The sequence below is a fragment of the Nothoprocta perdicaria genome, unplaced genomic scaffold, assembly GCF_003342845.1.
Source record: "Nothoprocta perdicaria isolate Ctin4 unplaced genomic scaffold, notPer1 scaffold_10, whole genome shotgun sequence".
NCBI classification, from domain to species: domain Eukaryota; kingdom Metazoa; phylum Chordata; class Aves; order Tinamiformes; family Tinamidae; genus Nothoprocta; species Nothoprocta perdicaria.
Window position 1 is genome coordinate 8,421,610 of NW_020454094.1, and position 20,607 is coordinate 8,442,216.

General features: G+C 43.3%; 1 protein-coding gene across 2 annotated transcripts in view; it reads left to right on the forward strand.

Annotated features, from left to right (window-relative positions):
* UNC13B (unc-13 homolog B) overlaps positions 1-20,607 on the forward strand; it is a 172,996-nt gene that overhangs the window by 71,461 nt on the left and 80,928 nt on the right. Inside the window, exons 1-3 of one of the 2 annotated variants that reach the window (XM_026039772.1) lie at positions 3,888-6,649; positions 11,573-11,598; positions 17,605-17,651. In XM_026039772.1, the coding sequence (XP_025895557.1) occupies positions 4,207-6,649; positions 11,573-11,598; positions 17,605-17,651 (2,516 nt within the window). In that variant the 5' untranslated portion in view covers positions 3,888-4,206. Of the gene's footprint in view, positions 1-3,887; positions 6,650-11,572; positions 11,599-17,604; positions 17,652-20,607 lie in introns of those variants that run through there. The other variant, XM_026039780.1, reaches the window with a different exon arrangement.

The window sequence follows — 20,607 nt, forward strand, 5'->3', positions numbered from 1 at the left end:
GCAAAGAAGTCTCAGTATCATAATGTGCTGAAACCTGGACAAGAGACAAACTGATGTTGTGTTGGCAGAGGTTTATTGGGCACAAAGGGGCTAAACTCTCCCCCGATGCCTTTCCTCTTACCTCAGCCTGGTCCCCGCTGCCGGGGCGGTGCTGGAGGGACCATGGAGCTGGATCTCTTCTACCATGGTTGCCTTGTGGCTGATGGTGTTGAAGGCTCCACTCGAGTTTTCCCTGCTGTTGGCCACCTTGACCTTCTGCAGACCATCATTAATGAAAAGTCTGACTGATGCCCAACCGTTGAGCAGAGATTTCCTCATTTACAATTTATTTCCTCATGGGACTTGTCCCCTTCCTGTTTCTTGCCTGTCAGTGTTCACCGTTGGCCTGCCAGGGTTTCACTCCTGTTGTCACCGCAATCCTGATGTGAGGAGGAGATGTGACTGTTTACACACGTGTTTTGAGGACGTTTCAGGAACATGACCATGGGAAGGAGGTCAGTCCTGCCAGACTGTCCATTTGTTAAGGTGCCAAAGCAAGCGCTGGGCTCTCCTGGAGGCAAATGCCTGCTGAAAAGGTACTCAGGAGCTTGCATAGGAAGGGAGGACTTGCAGCATCTTGGCAGGGTGTCAGGAGGCAAATTCTCTTTCTCTGAAGACTGGATTTTTTGTTGCATGTTAGCATGACTCAGCTGATCCTGGGAGAGAAGACTTCAGCAGTGATCGAAGACTAGATTTTACTTAGGGGAAAAAAAAAAAAAAAAAACACGTTTTTTAGTCACTTTGTTGTATTTCTGTGCCCTGAGGAACATGTGAGCCAAACATAGGTGACATTAGAGGAACAAGAGACCTTCACAAGGGCCTGGGGAGCACACGGCACGCGGTCTGGAGCAGCTGAAGGAAACAGGAGCAGCCACCCAAGGCTGGGCTGGGGAAGGGGAGTGAGGGACCCTGCAGAGCACCAGGCAGGTCAGCTCGTGGTAGGAAGTGTGGGAGCACCTGGAGCTCCAGGGCTGCCCAGGGAAACCATTTCCACTTTCGGTACGGAGAGGTGGAGAGATGTGCTCCGAGCAGGGCCGCCAGCCTCGTGTTCTGCTCTGACTGTTCCCATGCTCAGAGGAAACCGTTTGTGATCCTCTTGGAATGAGCTGGACAGGTGTTGAGAATAACAGTTTGAGCTCAAAGTTACTGCTTTTCCTCTGTGATTTGTCCGTGCTCCTTTCTGCAATGAGGAGCTCTAATGGGGGGGAAATACATACATGTATTATATGTATTTATATATATAAATGACAACTTTGTAGTGGTTGCATTGAACTGCCTCCTTTGGAAAGGCTACAGTGCTGAAAGTGATAGGAAAAGAATGTTCTCTGCAACACTCAACAGCAGTAGTTTGTACAACATACAAAGCAACTCTGAATAAATTCATTTTTAACTAAAAAGATCATTAAATCCCTCCAGTGGCTGGAAAGCTGCCCACCAAAGCGGGCATGATGAGCACTGGGTTTTTGGAGGGAATCCTTGCTCAGGCCTGTGTAGACTTTTCTAGTGCCTGGAGCTTGATAAGCTAGAAAATTTTGGGACATTTAAAATAAATGGGCGTTTCTGTGTGATAGCCTCAAGCAAGGTGTCAGAAGGTGCTGTTTTGGAGATCTTCTGCCGCTCGGTTCAGGGCCTTTGCTCCTCGAAGTTCCCCTCTGGAGTTTGCCATGGGAGCTCTTCTCTGACGTTAAACCCTGACCCGCTGCTCCAGTGGAAGGTAACTGGGCACGTGCCCCAAGAAGAGAGCCTGGCCAAGTGGCTCTTAGGTCAGCCCTGTTCTGTGACGGCTAAGAAACAACAACAAAAAATCCAGATCTTTGTGGACTACTTGCCTGAAAAATTTATAAAATCAAAACTTCTTCTTCATAATCTCCTCAAGGAATTTTATTGGGAAATTAGTGTTTTTGCCTGAGTTAAGTGACTGTTTAGCCTGCACGAGGGCACATATCACGTCTGGTATGTAATTATAGCTGGGATGCTGGACAACAGGGGTTTAACCTCAAGCACAGATGCAGCCTCTGTTATGATGTATCAACTAGCTGTGATTATAGAGATTGGTGCCTGCTCCAGATCAACAGACCTGCCCCCTCTCTACCCCCAGAGTGAAATGCCAACAAGGCAAACAGGTTTTGCCAGAATGCAAGTGCTTTATCAAAGCAAAATATTGGGAATATTGTCTGCCCGGTGGCCATGCAGGATGTGTTAGGGAAAGGGTTTCTGCAGTAGCTTAGGGTCAGGCAAGGTGCAGCAGTGTTTAATGCTTTGAGATTGGAATCACTGTTTGAACGCTCAAAGAGGGACCTGGCAAAAGCTTCTGCGGCCTCTCGAATTGGCCCTTCATCCATGGAAATGCTCCTGGTGAGTTCACAGGGCCTTAGATCAAGGCCTCAATTGAGTGCGAGAAGAATTACTGTGGGGTTCAGACCTCTGCTTTGCATGAGAACTTGCAATACTCATCTCAGCCCCTGGCCCCTCGCTCCCTGTGGGTGCTGCTGGGACAGGCGTGACGGTCTCTGCAGGGGGTTTCAGGGAGGCAGAGACCATGTGAGGTGAACCAGGACTGTTAGGTCTAGAAGAAGGGCGAGAATGAAGCAGAAGCAAAACACCTGGTATAAAGTACAACATGCATGAGCCTTCAAACAGTTGAACCAAGAACGTGGTTTGCTTTGTGCTGAGCTTTGGGGATTGTGACCTAAAGTGGAAGGAGCTAAAAGAAACTGTTATTCTAGTGTAATTTTGAGGCAACTGCAGGAGATCCCAAGCTCCCTCATGCCCTGTTTCTATATCTTGCACGACTGAGGTAAACCTTCCCATGCAAAGTTATTGTGAACTGTACAGAAACGCTCAGCCTGGAGACACATGGTGGAATTAGAGTTAGGCTGAGTATTGCAAGTGATGCTCACATTGTGCTATTTGGGGGAAATGAAGTGTTATTATCTAGATCTAAACCACTTATTTCCCCAAATACCACTAACAATGAAAATTAAAATCACTTAATTATGGATATTACACCAAAAATAAGAAAGTGTTTCAGCATTAAGACCAAACTGGGACATCAGAAACTAGGGTGTTCTCTAGTCACCTTAGCTGGTAGAGGAGAGGATTGATATTGGTCTGTGCCTACCTCAGTTTCCTGCCTGTCTGGAGGAAACTGATGCTGTATTGTTAGCAAGTACAGCAATAAGGCCACCTCAAAGCCTTAAGTAGGTAACAATTCTTGGATTTTTTTTTTTTTTAATTTTTACAGTAAGGATTTAATTTGGGAAAGCGATGCACAGCAGAAATCTTGTTTGTTGGACTACAAGTGACGTGCTGAATCCTCAGGCTGTCAGCTCAGCCTGTTCGTGCATATGCTGAGTGTGGCATGTTCAACGGCAGGTTACCTTGGGAGCCTATAAGCTCTGAGGTTTTTTCCTTTTTTTCTTCTTTTCTTTTTTCTTCTTTTTTAAGTGTTTGGCAACAGTATATTAATATAAAAATATTAAAACAGTAAAAAGGTTGCACACTTGAAATCCATCCTCTGGTTTTCCTGCCACTTTACATCATTTTATGCCGTTCCTGTTGGAAAGCTGGTAGTGAGCCAGCTTAAATGTGATTTCTGCTGCACTTTGAAGCAAGAACGGATGAAGCTAATGGACTGAAGGGAAAGGAAACGTAAAGGGGAGAGATTCCTTAATATTTCATGTGTGAGTTCTGTATTCAGAGGAGCGATTACACAGAGCACCGTTGCTGAGAGCTCAGCCTGGGGAAAATCATCACCAAGATGGTAATAAAAGGGAATGGGTGCTCACAGGATGGGTCTTTATTTTTTGAAGGGGGAATATTTGTTTTTTATTTGTTTTGCTCAGATAGGAGGAGAACTGAGGAACAATTATTTCAGCAAAGAAGGCCTAATTAATTATGGGGAGGTGGCCAAAGATTGGACGGTGACTCTAACATATCTCAAACAGTACATCCTTTTTCTGCCTGCTTTTATGTGGTTGCTGTTTTGTATTATGCTTCTTAAGTTACTTGGGTTATTTATATCTGAACCAAATGTAATGTTTTTTCCCCTCTTTCAGTAGCTGCTTCATGCCAGCGTAAAAACTGGATGTGAGTTGTGCTTTGGGAAGTGATTGATGTGTGCTTGTGCACCTTGTAGCACTATGAGAAACGCAGGTGGAGCCGCTGATGATGTTTGCTAGAAGTAGATTGAAAAAACATGGCAATGAAATTGTGCTTCCACACCGCAAGTCCCTTGTAAAGCTGTGGGTCAGGAAACAATTCCGGCAGCAAAGGCTTCATTGGTTTCTGCGGGACAAAATGAAGAGGCTTCTTCAAGGCCAAGGTGATGAGAATCCCAATCACGCTCATCACTGCCAGCTCTCCCCTGTGGAGATCGAGACGGACGTGTTTGTTTGTGGGATGAAGAGAAACTCCCCGAGCACTGAATTTTCTACTGCTGGAGGGGACTTTAAACAGGATGGAGATGATGGTTCCAAGAGAGCAAGTGAGGTTTGCGTTGGGGAAGTGGAGCTGAACTGGGGTGGCTACGTCAAAATACCGTGCTCGGTTCAACAGACCCAGAAGGACTTGGAGGGGAATTCTTCTGATGGTGTGAAGCAGACCTCTTCCAAGAGAAAGGGGAGAGTGTCTGAGGAGCAGGACCTTTCTACCCTGAGCATTGCCATGAGCTGGAGGGAGATAGCTGAAAGGGAAGGGTGCTTTCCCCAGGACAAGAGCCCTGCGTACTGCAGCAGGAGACGCAAGTCAAGAGATCGCTCGGCTGATGTGGTTGATTACATCGTAAAGGAGCTCCAGGGAATAAGCCGCATCCAGACGGAGATTGCAGAGCTCCGGCAGCACCTCACTCTCATCAAAGGCTCTGTGGATGAAGTCTCTAGCTGCGTGGATACAGTCTTGAGTGAGATTGAAGGGCTTCAAGGTGGTTCCACCAAAACCTCAGGTACGCACGCTCGGGAGGCACTCAAGGAAGAACCAGTACTATATTTTTATGGTATCCCAGAGCAAGATGGTGAAAACACAGTGGAGCTCATCTGCAGCTTCTTGTCTGAATATCACTGCTTCAATGGCATCCAGTGTAATAAGTATATAAAAGATGCTTATAGGTCAGATGTTGGCACAGGTAAGCCGCTAACGCCAAGGCCAGCAGTTGTGAAACTTGTCAATTCTGAACAGCGAGACTTTATTTTGCAAAAGTCTCTCCTTCTGCAAAGCTCAGGGGTCCGGATTGCTGCCAGTGAAGAACAAAAGCCACAGAATGAGCAGAGGGGCCGCAAAGCGGGTTCAGCCCCTCTCCAATCTGGCTCCAAGAAAAGTCATCGCAGCTCGGCAGATCCTGATGTAGCTCAGAAAACAGATGGAGTGGGGCACCTTCAAACAGACTCGTGCCAGGTTAAGAATAAAAGCACAAACAAGAGAACTCAGTGTGTAGGAGAGAGATCTAGTTTTGCACAGAAACCAACCTTGGCTAAGAAAAGTAGCTTGATATCTGACACCGCAAAGGAATCACAAGTAATAAGCAGTAGTGATCCGCCTTCCTGTGACAGGGACTCTCACCAGGCGCCTCATGAATGTCCACAAAATCTTCAGGTGACCAGTTTGGCCCCATCAGGTAATGGAGGTTTTGGCTGCTCATCTGAGTCTTTGGGCAATGCCGGCCAGATATGCGCTCCAAACAGTGGAAGCGAACACAGGCCTGACACTAAAAGTGTCCCTGAGAATGACCCTTCCCTCCTAGACAAGGATGAGAAGGTAACTGCAGAAGAAATTGAAATGGACTGTGGTAGCCCCTGCAAATTCACTGCTCTGGAGAAAGCTGATGTTCAGAGAGAAGATGTTTCTAGTGGGGTGACAACCATTAGCTGTGATCATACAACTGATGAAATGGCTGATAGTAGTGACAGCTTGAAAGATATGATCCAAATGGACCTGAACGATCAAGATCCAACTGATCAGGTCTTCAGGGATGTCCTAGAAAACTCCCAATATTTTCTTGACCATTCCCGGGATAACATTGATCTTGTAGACATGAAGTTTTACACTAACAAGCTTGGGAAAGCAATTCATCACTTCAGATCTGCTCTGCAAGTGGTATTTAACAAACTAGAGACAAGTGACTCAGAAGTCCTTTTGGAAAATGATAGCGGCTTACAGATGGATGATGACAATACGCTTATGCTGAACAGTTCAGGTATGTGTGACAGCTCCGACAACTTTGCAGAAACCCCTCCTAGTCAGTCGTCTGAGAGCCAGGCAAACACAACAGCAAACAGTGAAACATCTGCTCATGTGACATTTGTTCCTTCCAGTCTTTCCCCTGCTCCGTATGACCCTCCTGTTTCCAGCTTGCTGCCGACATCGGACTGTGACATTCCCGCCGGGCAGCGCTCGCCTCCTCGCGAGCTGGGAGTCGACGTGAGCTCCCTACCCGAGCCGGGGAAGGAGTGCAGGCCCATGAGCCTTGACAAGGTCTGTGCGGAGACCATCTACCTGAACAAGTGCATCAACAACTTCAAAAACGTGCTGAAGGAAAAGAGGCAGATGCGTAGGAGACTCTTAAAAGAATTAGCGCAGGAAGGAAATTGGATTTCTGCTGAGGAGATGAATTCAGGTAAACTGGAAAAAAATGTTTTTAAGGAGATACTAAAGCGTAGCATTTGTGCTGCTTACTAGGCAAGGCCTAGCTCTGTGGATGAAGAGTTTATTAATTGCTACCGAATAATGATGAGGGCAAGGACACCTGATATGCAACAGAACTGGCCAAAAGAAGCTCAGGTTTGTTGGTTTATAGGTATATTATTAGAATGCAAATCTGCAAGCTTCACCCATTTTTTGTTTCTTTTTAAGAGACAGGTTTGTAATGTATCTTCCAAATAGCAGGTGTGAGGGGTTTTGTCATAATTCGTGACTTGGCTACTTGTTAAATATAAGAGGGAATGTGATAACAAAGTGTGTGTTTGAGCTATAAGTAGCTATATTTGCCAGTTTTAGGAATTGAGTGCATTTAGACTTCAAGTGGCTCCATCACAAAGTGGGAGTTCTCAGTGTTTAATATGTGCTAGATTTATAGCTTTAGCGGGCAAAAATCCACAATGCATTAAAAAAAGAAGAGTGATGTAGTAACTTGTAACTTTTTCTTGAGATAAGAAATTTTCCATTTCTATGGAAAACTTTGTGCGTCTTGCTGCCAACACAGATAATGACGTTTCCATGGACCTCAGCAGCTGTAAGCTGGAACGGACTTAAGTACTGCTGGTTGACCTGTGCTGGAGATGTGGGGCATAGAAATGACCACCATGTTTTGATGGACCTGGTTTTGATAGGTCATGATTGGGTTTAAAACAAAACAAACAAACAAAACCCAAACGAATCTAACCTTGTAATGAAGGTCAATCTATTCCCTCCTTATCCAGGGAGTCAGAAAACTTCCTTAGTTTTGGCAGCTCTCTCCAGAACACTGCACAGCTAAGGAAAGAGCTCAAATGTTTCAGGAGGGCAGATGTTGGGACTAGAGCTTCAAATCTTCATTTGCTTGCTGTGAGCTTCCCCGTATCAGATATTTTGTTCCTTCTTCTTCCTTGCAATCATCAAAGCTAATCAGAATAATCACTTTGCCCATTGAAAGAGTTACCTCTTCCAGTAGTTTTATCCCCTCACGGGGTTTCTGCAGTGAATAAATGACTGTCAGTCTGTGCCTGGCTGCTCTAAAAGTGACCTTGATATGCGGATCATAATTGTAATCAACTCTCAGCTTTCTTCTTTGGTGCAAGGCCTTTGTTGTAGAATTCATTATGGCAAAAGGCTTTTAGTAAGCAGAATCAGCAAGATTTTTTTAGCAGATTTGGCATGGCTAAACACCTGTTTCTGTTTTTTTAAAGGTATGTTTAAATTACTGAAGTGGAGATGGTATAGATGAAACTGATATTTTTCCATTCAAAAAATAATTTTTTTCCCCCTGTTTTGTATTTTGCTGTTTGCATAGCGCTCAAGTCCTGGAAATATGACCTAATTTTAGACCTATGGGAAGAGATAGTAATTTGGGTTAGCTTTATGCCATTGTAAAACAAAAATATTTTACTAACTTATTTATGAGGCTCCACTGAATGGGATGCTGCTTCTCAGCAGAGTTTGAGCAGTGTAGGCCAATTCACAATAGGAAAAGTAGCTGAAATGTTAAGAGGAAGATGATGATAGCTGGATTTTAGTGTCTCAAGTCTGGCTCTGGTGTAGACGGGCATTCCTGAGCATCTCTGGTTTAGTGTTTCTGCCTAGTAATTAAAACAACCTCTAGGATGTGCAAATGAGTAGTTGATTGTGTAGTAGGTCTTGCAGAGGCATGTCTATGTGGTAGCCATGACTGGAGCTGTCACTGCAGTAAGTGTCAGATGGAATCACTATTTAGGAAATGTGTGCAGAGAGATGGAGGGAACCTAAAAGTGAAAGGTATTGGAAGGAGCTGGACCAGGGATGGAAAAGGGGGAGAGCTTGGAGGGGAGAAAACATGGAGGAGCAGGGAAGCAAAGCAGCCCTGAGCATCAAGGCAAGGCATAGAAATGGGCAGGTGCTTCTAGAGTTGGAGGCAGGAGATGAAACCAAAACCCTGGTGCTAGAGCAGTGTGGAACAAGCTGGTGGGTAAGTAAGAAGAGAATGATTGTATTGGCAAGGGCCGCAGGGTAAGGCAAAACTAATCCTATATTCAACCCGAAATAGGAGTGTTGTGAGAAAGTGTAGCAAGTATTTTATGTTCCTGTGTACACAGAGTGCAATGAAAGCTTTTTTCTTTTATTCTTCCCAGCTGTAGGTGACTGTCTTGGTTGTTCTTTAAAAGTGGAATTTCTTCTCAATTAACCTTGAAGTTTCTGAATTAAGTCCATAGAAAACCCAGTTCTGCCTGCAGCTTTTTGTCCTAAGCCCCTGTATTGCTTATGTCCATTTTAAAGTTCAGTTCAAGGTATTTCATTAAATATAGTTGGCAGCAGTCTGCAGCAAAGGAATAGATGAGAACTTTGAAGGTGTTAGTAAGTCTGTGTGTTTTGGTGAATCAGAGATGATGCACTGGCATAAAGGTTTAAATTATTTATAGTTGTGCAGAGATGTAAATTACAAGAATGGTTTAGAACTCAGCAGATGCATGTAAATAATTGAATTTGAAGTTAAAAGAGAAAAATAGGATATCTCTGAGCATCGGAGCAAGCTTGTGTAAAGTTTTAATTTGAAGAAAGAGTAAGTGAAGTGATGAAGAGGGTTCAGCTTTACATATTTAAAAAAGAAGCTGACATGGTAGAGATTTTTATAAATGTAAAGTGAATGCTCAAAAGTGAGGTAGAAAAAATCCTGTGATCAGGGTTTAACTGCACTGGTCACTATTGATGGTTTGTTCTTTTCAGCACTGGTGAGGCTTGTTAGCACATCTGCTGTAATGGAAGATAATCAGAAAATTTGAGATCTTTGTCTGCAGTTGCTTAGTGACTTGCCAAATTTTGTTTAGCCTGAACTTGTCCCTAACCTCCTTGACTCGAAGGAGCTCAGAAATCAAAGCCATGTATGGAATATAAGCCAAATGAATCCAGCATTTTCTGAAAATGAGCCCAGTGGAGGATTCGTGGCTTTATGTTTCTGTAAGAATAAATTTGACCTTTACTTGAGAAGCTCCAGTGCCCTCAGGTGTTAAAATTTGGCAGTGGTAACCTATGTCAAGGGTCTGTATGTGAAAATCTATCCCAAATGAGCGAATAAGCCTTTGAAAAATGTGTGGTTTGTGTCTTCTTGCTGGTAATTTGCTACCGCTCAGCTCTTGCCTTGCCAAAGACTTCATCTGTCCTCAGTGTTTTCCAGCCTGGGGCTGAAACCAGGTTTTCCCTGCTAGGGCTGGGCGAGAGCTGTGCCAAAGAGGAGTGAGGAGTATGGGTCTCCTGCTCTTGGAGACCTCATGGGCTCTGACAGTGCGGGGAAGCCACCTGGTTCAAATGTAAAAGAGAGAAAACCTCAGGAAGAAGGGAGATAAGAAGGTTGGACCTGCTTGGGACAGATGGAAAGAACCCAAGGGATGAATCATGGGATCAGTTAAGTCAGGAGAGGCAGAGTTTGGATGTGGAGGTTTGGGGTGACTCTGCACAGAGAGGGATGAAAACAAAGGACCTGAAGTGGCCTTGGGGTTGCCTAGGTGAGAAGGTTTCAATAACCTACAGAAAGGAACAGACGGGAGGTTGGTGTCACAGTAGAGCAGGAGTAGAGAAGAGTCTGTGCCCCAAGAAAACAGGTCTTCACTTGAGCCTGGAAAGGCCCCTAGGGCTCCTCAGCTTGTCCACATCAGTAGATATTTGCAGACGAGGCTGGCTACGCCTGGCTTTTCTGTTGCCTGGAATAGGACAGCGTGCTCTGTGTGTCCCGCTTTTTCAACACAGGAATGACTGTGAGGTCTGTCAGATGGTCCACATTTATTCCTCTTTGCTCTGGATCTGTGCAGGCAGCAATGACATCTTTAAACTTGAAAGCAAGATTTTTATTTTAGCTTCAATTCAGCACTTCGTTTGCTAAAATAATTTGACTGCTCCTTCGTGACTGAGTTAAAATAGCTTCTCTATTTTCCTGTCTTAGTGATTGCATGTGTGTAATTACACCTATGGAGAGAGTAACTTTGGAAACTGTTTTAGCTTTTTCACCACTTCGAGTAGCTCTTGTTGCCATGAAGCTATTTCTTTATTTCATGAAGCTATTTTCTTTCATTGGCACATGGGGAATTTGATTCTTCTATGCAGATGCAGAATTATCTGATTGGAGAACTTACAAAATATCATGTGTGGATCGGAAGTTTTGAGTGTGGCTCTCAAGATTACTAGTTTTGAAATTGCCCATCCATAAATATGAGATCTAGTGTAGGAGGCTTCTGGATTTCTCTTTCTCTCTCTCTCTCTGTCTCTCTCTCTCTCTCTCTCTTCCCCCTCTCCAAGGAGAATTGCTTAGATTTATAAAACCAGGAAATCTCTCTCAGCATTATGGTATTTGCAAAAGCCAAATATGTTCCGTGGGAGCTCCTGGTTTCCTCCCAGTGGGAAAAATGTACAGGGGGGAGAAGGTGGTGGGGGGAATGCTTCACATGTGAACAGTGCATGAAGTCTAGAGGAAAAGGGGTTAAATCTCTTCCTGTTTGTGGTAAATACAGATTCTTTCAAGTGTGATAAATAGCATCTCTACTTCAATAATAATTAAGATTATTAAAAATTCTTGAGTTATTAAAGAATGGGAGTTGAAACACTGAAACCATGTTTTAATATGTGTGTAGCTATGGGTAAAATTTGATCACAGCTTAACCAGAGATTAACTGGTAGAGATTAATTAACTGGTGTATGCCCAGGAAGCACATGGAAAAACCTCCTTGCTGCATGAATGTTTTATCAACTTGCAGAAGACATTTACTCCGCTTTCTGAAAAAAATATTTAGAGCTCATGGCAAAAATCTGATCTATTAACTCTTGTTCCTCTCCTTCCTCTCTTTCTTTCTTTCTTTCTTTTTTTTTTTTTTTTTCTTTGCAGAAGGAGGTAGAGGAGAGCTCCAGGTTGTACGTGTTGTCCCTTGCAACCAGCACCTCTTTCTGCCAGAGCTGTGTGTGCATGCCTTGTCCCGTGTGCCGGTGGCTTCAGCTGGGAGCCACTTCAGCATGTCGGGGTTGTCGGGGGCCTTGCTAATGCTGTGTATGAGCCAAGAAGCTGTTCAGTGCGTGGTACCTTCTGGAAAGAGCAAGCACGAGAGCTGTGAGCGAGCCCTTCAGTGCTCCGGGGGGCTCGTGCCGTGTGCGCCGGCACCGTGCTAGCAGAGAACAAATTGTCTTGTGTGTTGGAGTCACCTTCTTGGTTTAGGAATCAAAGTTATCTCTGACTTTTTCCTCCTTTCTATTATTCCATTCCATCTCTGTTTTGTTCAAGTCAAACATATCCTTACAGGCAATAACACTGGGGTTCAGCAGGGCTGTGGGAGCCTGGAGGTGTCTGCTGCAGATCCCAGGCCCTTTCAGCTACCTGTACATCCCATGGGACAGCAGGGCAGTGTGCCCGGTGGGAAGGACAGGACCCTTTAAAATACCTACAGCTGTTGTCTCTGTTATGGACCAGTTGCCTCTGCTTGTCACACTCAGATGGGTGACCAGTTTGTGAGAAGCAGAGAAATGTTTCCTACCAGGAGGATGCCTAGAACTTCTTGTTGACTGCTGTGCAAAATCTTACTTTGTGTTTGCAACTGCATCTCCTGCAGAGGAGTTTTTTGGCTGTTTGATTCCTGGTTTGCTTTTTCTTCTTTGAATCCATGCTGCATGGATTAGGCGCCCGCTGTGCTCCTCCCTTGCTCCCAGTTGTATGAATCTGGTTAAGTCAGCTTCCTGGAGTAGACTGAATGTTGTGTTGACTTTGAGCTTCCACACAAATTATAACTTCGAGCTTCATGAATTTGCATTTCTAAGGTTCGTTGGCCCACATATCAACAGCTTTATTTCATTCTGTCCACCAGCACTTTCAGAGGTAATTCAAAACTGGTGTGAAATTCTGTCATCTTTTGGTTTTGGTGCAAAAATATCGTAGCGATTCCTTAGGCTGTTCATCTGGCAGGTGGAAAACTGTAAGTGGAGAAGACCTCAGGTGGAAGTAGCTTCTTTTATGGCTTTTCAGGCATTATTTGAATCGAAGCTATTGAAGATTCACTGCTACAGTGAACATAAAATAATCCTTTGGCTTGTTGCAGCTTTGGATTCCTTGTAAAATGTAGTGAGTCAATAAAGACATTGAATGACAAGACTGATTAGTCTGATTGGGATGACTTAACTCTGTCTGATTCTGCTAATACCTCTAAAAAAAGTTCTAATTAGATGTACCTAGAAGTTTTATTTAGAAATTGAAAGAGCTGTTCCTTCTTTTAGCCTGATTTGAATTCTTCTATAACTCTACAAAGGGATTTGAATTTCTATAAGACACATTTTGAAGGTTTAATAATGTGATACTGAGAAACAGGTAAGGATAATCTTTAAAACAAACACAAAGTCAAAATTGATTTTCTTATGTCTGGTTGAAGAGTGCAGCTTTCTATGTTTTACATTTGGTTTTTATCTAAGAGAATGATGTGCCAGGCAATATTTAAATGAGATGGAAGGTTACCTTTCAGAAACTCTGTTATGGAGGGTCAGAGTAACTGTCCTGGAGTGCACTAGCAGCTCTGGAGATGCTCTTCGTTTTTCTCCCGACTTAGTAATGACTTTTTTGATGTTTCTCAGTCCGTAAAATGGACGTTCTTCTGCCAAGGCATGTAATTGTTCTCAGCAACAAAATAGCTTGATATATGAAATAATCTCAGTGCAAATTGCAACCTGTTTAAAAAGATTCTCCAGTTACTTGTCATTCTAGCTGTTGCTCTTTCTGAATAATCAAAACTCATACTGGGCTCCTTTTTAGGCTTTACTAAGCATTTCTTTCCAGATAATTGAATAATGTGACTGAACTAATCATGTCTGTTGACTTGCTTAAACCACAATGTGAAGTTCATGCTACTTGGTCTCTGGTGTTATTTTGCTAAATGGTTCTTGGTTAAACACAAATGAACAACAACAATAAAAACAACCAAAAAAAGAAAAAAACAAAACAAAAAAGTCCTTTTGCAAAGACCTCACAGCAACTGATTGAAATGTTCTTTACTGTGAGTTAATAGACTGAACTACTAGGGGTGACAGACGCTGCTCTAGCGTAGTATATATCTTGGACAGTGGTTGTAAAACTATCATTTACCAGCATCAGAAATGCAAACGTCGGAGAGATGTGATAGGCAACATCATTTAATGTACCTTTGCTGCTCTAACTTCTTGGGGCTTTGTTGTGTACTCACTGAAGATGTAAACATCAGTACTTTCCACATTGGAATAAACTGGCCTGGCTGCTTCCAAGGAGAAAGATCAAGTGATAGAGCTGCACAGAAGGAGGAAAGTAGAAACCAACCACAGATCAATTCCCTATGGGGTGCTGAGCATGGATATCTACATGTTACATGTGCCAACTTTGTTTTCCTTTCCCATTTGTGTGGGGAAAGATAGTGGTCAAAATGCTTACCGTTGATCTGGGAGTTCTTTCCCTCTACCTTGGTGCATCTTCTCTGCTCACCCAGGTTCTAAGCAAACCCAGTGTCATCCAGGGCTGCTGGATTTGAGCAGCTCCATGACTGCAGTGAGACTCGGGCTGCCCGTTGAAGCTCTCTGGCACCCTGCTGTGAGCAGCTCTCCAGCTGCAAGTCCATCTAAGCAGCATTGCCGTGTGCCTTTTCTAAATGGAAAGAGATGTGTTTTTATAACATGTTCTTACCCACAATAGTGGCAGAAACGGTGGCTTTTTTATGCTTAATCAGTGCTCCTGGACATGTTTGAACCATGCTAAACTGCATGCCACCCTTGTAGGTAATACAGCCCCCCTTCCAGCCTGCTTTGACCCTGCACGTTAGGGCAACGATTGGGACTGCACGGGTCATCTTTGTCACCATGCAGCCCTCTGCCCATGTGCCATATCATGTCATTAACTTGCATTGAAACTATCCAGTTCACCCCCCTAAACTTGTTTTTGTGTTTGCTTCTTTTGGAAAAGGCACTGCAGAACTTCAGTCCCATCATGGTCTTATTTCCAGATGCTATCTGTATGTATCCTCAATTCTTCTTCCATGCTGTATGTTTTCCTGACTAATGAGTAAAAACAAAGAAAGGTCTGTTTTACTGTCCTGTGCTTCTCCTTATGGTATGGGCCTTACATCCTCACACTGATTTTTGCAATTTTCCTATTTGAATTCCTTTTAATACAGAATACTGGGGTTGTGCATGCCCTTCTGAAGGTATCTTGCTAGTACTGTGCAGCAGATTTCATGTTTTTATTTCTACGGAAACTTTTCCCTGGATAATGATACTCTCCCCTTTTATAGGTGTATCATAGTGGCTCATGGCCCTTGATGAAGCCAAGTTCTGCTCATCACAAACGACCTTCCTTCCACTGAACAACCCCTCATATGCAGTAAAATCCACATTAGGCTTTCGGGCGGGATCTGACCTTGCTGTTTGTACCTCATTTAATTTTCTATCCTCACAGTCTTTTCTGCCATCAGCTGCTTTTCTATAGGGTTTCTCACTTCTCTTCTGTCTCTGTAGCTCTCCTGTGTTTGTCATCAGCAGATTTATCAGCGTATCCGACTTACTCCCACTAACTTCCTAATGACGTTGGCCATGGCTGGCTCAGCTGCAGCTTCTTGCTTACCCCCTACTCACTTTCAGTTTATGCAGCCTAATTAACACTGCGTAGCATCATGTCAAATGTTGACATCAAAAGAGTTATTATTTTTATGAAATGTGCACCTTTATCTTGTTTTTTGCTTGTCCCCAGCTTGGAGATGGCTCCTGTTCCCACACAGCCTTCACCTGCCTTGCCTCTGCATCGACACTGTCACTCACTGAGAGCTCCTTCTTTCGTTGTGTGGTTTTATACCTGGGTGATTTTTAATCTCAGCTCTGCAGAGGCTCCTCCTTTTTCTCTGGTTTTCTTTTTAATTTATATTTTTATTTATATGTCTACAAGTCTTGACAAAAGAAATTAAGACGAATAAGGAGAAGCATGACTTTTCTGACCTTTTGGCAATATTTACTTAGCATGTCTCAAAAGCTGGGAGACTTTTTTCCTCATCATATATTTTTTTTTTCCTTCTCATCCCTGCTTTCACAAACCTGGATATTCTTTTTCTCCCCAAAAGAGGGTTCATGATGCTCTTATAGCTCTGATCGTGGTAGTATGGCCTGTCATATTTGTGATCTGCCCACATCTCAAAGACTGGCAGCTTATGTTTAACATTTCTCAGATAAATTGACTCAAAAGCAAGTTACACTAATGACTTGTGCCAGAGAAATGGTGCTACATTTGTTTGCCTTATTCAGGACAGCGGCTCCGCTTTGACTGGACACTGTGTCGAGCTGAGTCCAGTGTAACACTTGGTTCCTCTTAGGGCATTCTAAGAGTCTTCCGAGTCTTCTAAGTCTTCTGAGTGCTCAGAGGCAGTAGGGATGTCCTCCCTTTTGTGCCCTGAAGGAGCTCGTTGCACTTGTGTCCTGAAATCCCTGCCCTTGACCAGCAGCTGGTCCAGCTCTGTCCCAAAGCCTGGGTTTCAGGCTCTGGAAAGGAGGTTTTGGGGAGTACAACCCTTTGGGGAACACTCTCTATCCAGGGTGCTGGAGAAATGTGCATTGGGGACATGTGTCTCTGGGGCAGAGCTCCTGCTGGTTCTGCAGGCACGTGGTAAAGCTGGGAAGTCCTGGGTAGTGTCATGTTGTTTGTGCCTGTGCGGGGAAAAAATCTACTTGGTCTTCTGGTCTGCATGGCCCCAGAGCTGTAGGAGTGATGAATAAAAAGCTTGGGCTCCTGTTGCTGTACAGGTTGAGACTTCCAGCTCTTTTTTCTTTGTTATTTCTGATACTATGAGACTTCTGTTGCCTGTGAACAACCCCCAGGTTGTACAGCTCATCTGAAGGAGATAAGAGGTAGACCTTTCTTTTGGTGCTACATCCTTTTATCTTGCGTGTAACTGAAGCTTATGCTTTGGTGGGTGCTTCTTTACTTTGTGGTGATTCTCACATTGTGCTTTTGCAGATTGAAGATCTTGTTATGTTTATTTTCTGTGGGGTGCAAGTTAGAGCTTCTCCATCCTCTTGGCAGACAGGATGGTCTGGGGTTGGGCTGTTAGGTGTTAGCCATCTGTTCTGCTTGCTTGTGGGTTAGTGCTGGAAACTAGCTGTCCTTTCAAGGAGTATGATCTTTACTATTCTCCCCCAGATATGTTTTAAGTATTTAAACAGTTCTCAACTTTAATCAGTCCTTTTAAGATGTTCAAAGACACAAGACTTTGCCCTCTAAATACACTCTTATGCTAATACAAGAACATGGTTTGAATTCAACCTGTCTGTAGTGGTTTCTATCATGCCTGCCCGTGTTGGTTCTCCTGTAATCGTCTTGCAAGCGACTGTCCTTGTTTGTTGCCTGTTGGAAATGAAATGCCCATGATGGGAGCTGCAATGGAAACTTCATACTTGGGGAGTTGAAAAGTCTTTACGTCAGAGCATGAGCAAGCGATGCTAACGTGACCTTTGCTGAAGAAAGCTCGTATGTGTTTGTATGAAGTTTCACGTGGATGAATCATCCATTTCATACAGATGCTTTTAATTTGTACTGTCTCATTTATGACCATGTTCACGTAAGCTGTGACCTAGAGTAACAGGAGCTCTCCAACAAGTCATGGCGTTGGTCTTCAACGCTCCCTTTTGAAAGGGGAGGTGCACTGAACAGGCTCTTCTGGTCCCACTTCTAGGTGTTAATGGAGCTACATAGCCTGTCTGTGTCCATAGGACCTGTCCTGATGTGTTGGTCACTTGAGGTGCTTGAATGGACGTCTGTATGCATTTGCCTGCATGCAGTGTGAGCTGTTATTCTCTCCTCAGCTTATAATCCAATAACATTTTCTGATGTTTCCAGAAACTAATTTCACGTTGTTCTTTCCCCTTCCTCCATTTAAGGATCAAGATGAGGCTGATCCATCAAAACCACCTTGGCTTAAAGGAGGGTAAGTAATAGCTGGAGATCTTGTTTCCATATGTTTATAGTTACACCGTGGTTAGTGATCCCCAATTAATCATAAGTAGAAGCAACACTTCTGATGTTTTTAATAGCTGTTTTAATTAATAATGAAATCACCCATGGCATGTTCTGTGATATGTCCCATAGAGCCAGACTACTGCTATGGATCACAGTCACCTCTTGAGCAGCTTGAGGTGGGCTCTGGTATTTGGCAGGTCTCTGGTTGGGAGCAAGGTTGTAAGTGCAGTGTGTAATGAGTTCCTTCAGTGATGGGGTCAAGTGCTTGTGGCACTAGTTAGTAACTAATCCTTGCTGAGCGCCATGGAGAGGAGTCTGCAGAGGAGTCTTTTATTTTTTCCAGAGTCAGTTACAGCTGGCATCAGGAAAACGGGAGAAGTCGCTCAGAATGACTGCTTTGCTCTTATAAAAAAAAAAAAAAAAAAAAAAAAAAAAAAAGTAACTTTGGGGAAAATTGGAGAAATTTTCTGGCTTTGCAGTGCTTTTTATGACCACGCAGATGAAGCTGGAGTAATTCTGGAGCCCGTTGTAGTTAGTCATTTATAAAGCAGAAATGATAATGCCTCTTTTTTGGTGGGGCAGGGCGGGCGGCTGCGTGCGTGCTCTCTGCAGCGTGCTCGTCGCGGCAAACGAAGCAGACAAATTCTGATTATGTCTAATGTCAGCGTGATGCTCCGCATAATAGATGCCAGCACGGTGGCTTTCCTAGAATCCTCTCTGGAAAAGAAGGCATGTTTTTTTTCCCAAGCTGTTGGGCAATGTACTAAGGGCGATGTACTAAGTGCATCTCGATCGGAGCGAGACACTTTTGTGGTGGGGGAGCTCGTTAGGTGCTGATGTTTTAGCAGCAAATTTGTCCCAAAACCCCTGCCAAGAGATCGGCTTTGCTCACAAACGAGTTAATTCTCACGCTACTGAAGTAAGCTCAGCTAATAAAACACCAAGTTGAACCAAAGGCTTCGTTCCAACCGTTTTCTGCCCGGGGAGTAGTTGTTGAGCAGCGCGGGCCTTGCCGGGGAGCTTCCTGCGGATGCGGGAGCTGCCTGGCAACCCCCTCGCCTGCTTACGGAGCCCGAGCTGCTGCTGCTGGAGAACTGGCAATTACCCCGAGCAGGAGACAGTGATTAATTCCAACTATAAACAGCACCTTCTCGTGCATTAACGAGGAGCCGGCGCACCGCGCTTACTGCTGCCCACCGATAAAATGATTTCTTGGCTTGGAAGATGAATACAAAGGCAATCCTCAAATGCTTGAAATGCGTTTTGTCAACGCCAGGCAACGCTTGCTCTAGTCTATAATCTTTCCTTGCTCTGTGGGACGCAATGAAGCGGGCTGGCTAATGTGGTTTTGACAAAAGTCTGGTGTATTCACTCTGGCTCCCCGTGCGAGGGATTTCCAGAAGAGGCATTTGTGGCCGGTAAAGCTTTAATTCCCGTTAGCCACTTTGTGGCTTATTAGCCCTAAAGTACGTTAACCACTTCCTTATGTCTGCAGTTGTTCTTCTATCAGAAAGATTGGAAAAGTGGAGGTTTTTGAGGGAGGTGACCAATTCTCGTCATCACAAACCACTTTGCTTGCTGAAATTTTCAAGTTTTAATAGAAAAATTTCTGTGATGAAGCTACTATCAACATGTGCTTCAAGCTAAATGTACTTTTAACATAGGGTAACAGTGGCTTCCTCTCTGTAAGTACTGCCTTTGGAGAGAAAGCTTTTAAAAAAGAAGTACAGTGGATATTATAGACCAGTTTCTGGGTGTAATTTCTCATATCTATATAATTTGTATATTAATACCAATAAATCACCATCCTCATTTAGAGATGCTATTCGCTCCCTAACATAGCATGCTGTAATAGCTCTATAAATATTACATATACTGCAGAGCAGAGTTATCCTATTACATATATAGCTACAGCTTGCCTCTATGATGCACCATCAATAATTTTATCTGTACAAAAACTGTAATCTAGTTGAGCAAAGTTAAGTTTGTGCTTGAGTAAAGAGATTCAGGTATCTGAAAACACAACTGAATAATTAGGAAAATTAAGAACTTGCTGAAAGCTCTTTTTTTTGTATTTATAGCCTAACAGTAAGTTATCTAGGTAATTTTTTTTAAAGTATTTGGATGCATCTCTTCATAGAGGCTGCAAGCACCTTTAGAATAATTTTGTCATCTATTAGAGTCTGGTTTAGGCGTTGTTCTTTTTATTTTGCAGGTACAAACACTTCTAAGTGTCACAAATATGTGGCACAAACCAGTCGCTAGCTAGATATGTTCTCAAGCACAATAACTTGTTTAAGCTTATCTTGAATTTATAAAACATTTTTCTTTTTTTTCCTCCTTGGACAACATCAAAGTCTTATTGTATCCTTTTAGTTGGGTTAAAAATCAGAAATCCTAAAGAAGAAAAGTCATTTCCCAACTGTAATGTGTACTTGGATTCTGCATCTGCATTTTTGCATCTGTGTATTCGGTTGCATCTTTTCATCTCGCAGACATTAATCAACTAAAATTATTAATCACACTGCAGTAATAACAATGTAATACCATATATAAAATGTAATATTATTTATATAAATATATAATAAGTGCTGGAATTCTTCACATCATCTTAATAGTTGTCTCTGATATTTATTTTACTCTAAAACAATATCCACCACTAGTGTCAGAAAAGGTTTGTAAAGTCAGGGCAAATGGATGAATTTTCTGTTCCATTCCAGTGTAAGGAGTTTTAACAACATAAACTTTTTATGCAGGTATTGATCAGTGGTTAATTTGGGTCAGGTTTTTCTATCGTAAACCAGAAAGGATTCCCGAAGTGTTACCTAGGCCAAAGGATATTCTGTTGGAAAGAGGATAGCCTTTAATATCTGTCTTTGGATATCAGCCTTGGAACAGGCTGCCCAGGGAGGTTGTGGAGTCTC